The following is a 630-nucleotide window of genomic DNA, read 5'->3' on the forward strand; positions in this document are numbered from 1 at the left end:
ATACTGTCTCCTTTTTTACTGTCTCCTTTTATACTGTCTCCTTTTATACTCTCTCCTCTCTGTATCCCTTTATGCTGTCTCCTTTTATACTGTCTCCTTTTCTACTGTCTCCTTTTATATACTGTCTCCTTTTCTTCTGTCCCCTTTTCTTCTGTCTCCTTTTGTGCAGTCTCCTTTTATACTGTCTCATCTCTGTCTCCTTTTTTACTGTCTCCTTTTATGTACTGTCTCCTTTTACTCCTTCTATACTGTCTCCTTTTACTCTTTTTATGCTGTCTCCTTTTGTACTGTCTCCTTTTATATACTGTCTCCTTTTATATACTGTCTCCTTTCTTACTGTCTCCTCTTATATACTGTCTCCTTTTATACTGTCTCCTCTCTGTATCCCTTTATGCTGTCTCCTTTTATATTGTCTCCTTTTATGCTGTCTCCTCTCTGTCTCCTTTTGTGCTGTCTCCTTTTGTGCTGTCTCCTTTTATACTGTCTCCTTTTATACTGTCTCCTTCTCCGTCTCCATTTCTGTCTCTTCCCTCTTCTGCTTCAGTCTTCTCTCAATCACCGCTGCTGCTGCTACTGCTGCTGCTGCTGCTGCTGCTGCTGCTGCTGCTGCTGCTGCTGCTGCTGCTGCTG

General features: G+C 41.9%; 1 protein-coding gene across 1 annotated transcript in view; it reads right to left on the minus strand.

Annotated features, from left to right (window-relative positions):
* Positions 1-570: 570 nt before the first annotated feature.
* Positions 571-630, minus strand: part of EMH_0027650 (uncharacterized protein) — a gene marked incomplete at both ends in the record, with an annotated part of 1,483 nt that continues 1,423 nt past the window's right edge. Inside the window, one exon of the mRNA XM_013494056.1 lies at positions 571-629. Coding sequence (XP_013349510.1) covers positions 571-629 — 59 coding nt within the window. The remainder of the gene's footprint in view (position 630) is intronic.

This window comes from Eimeria mitis, genomic scaffold, assembly GCF_000499745.2.
Source record: "Eimeria mitis Houghton genomic scaffold, Emh_scaff1018, whole genome shotgun sequence".
NCBI lineage: Eukaryota > Apicomplexa > Conoidasida > Eucoccidiorida > Eimeriidae > Eimeria > Eimeria mitis.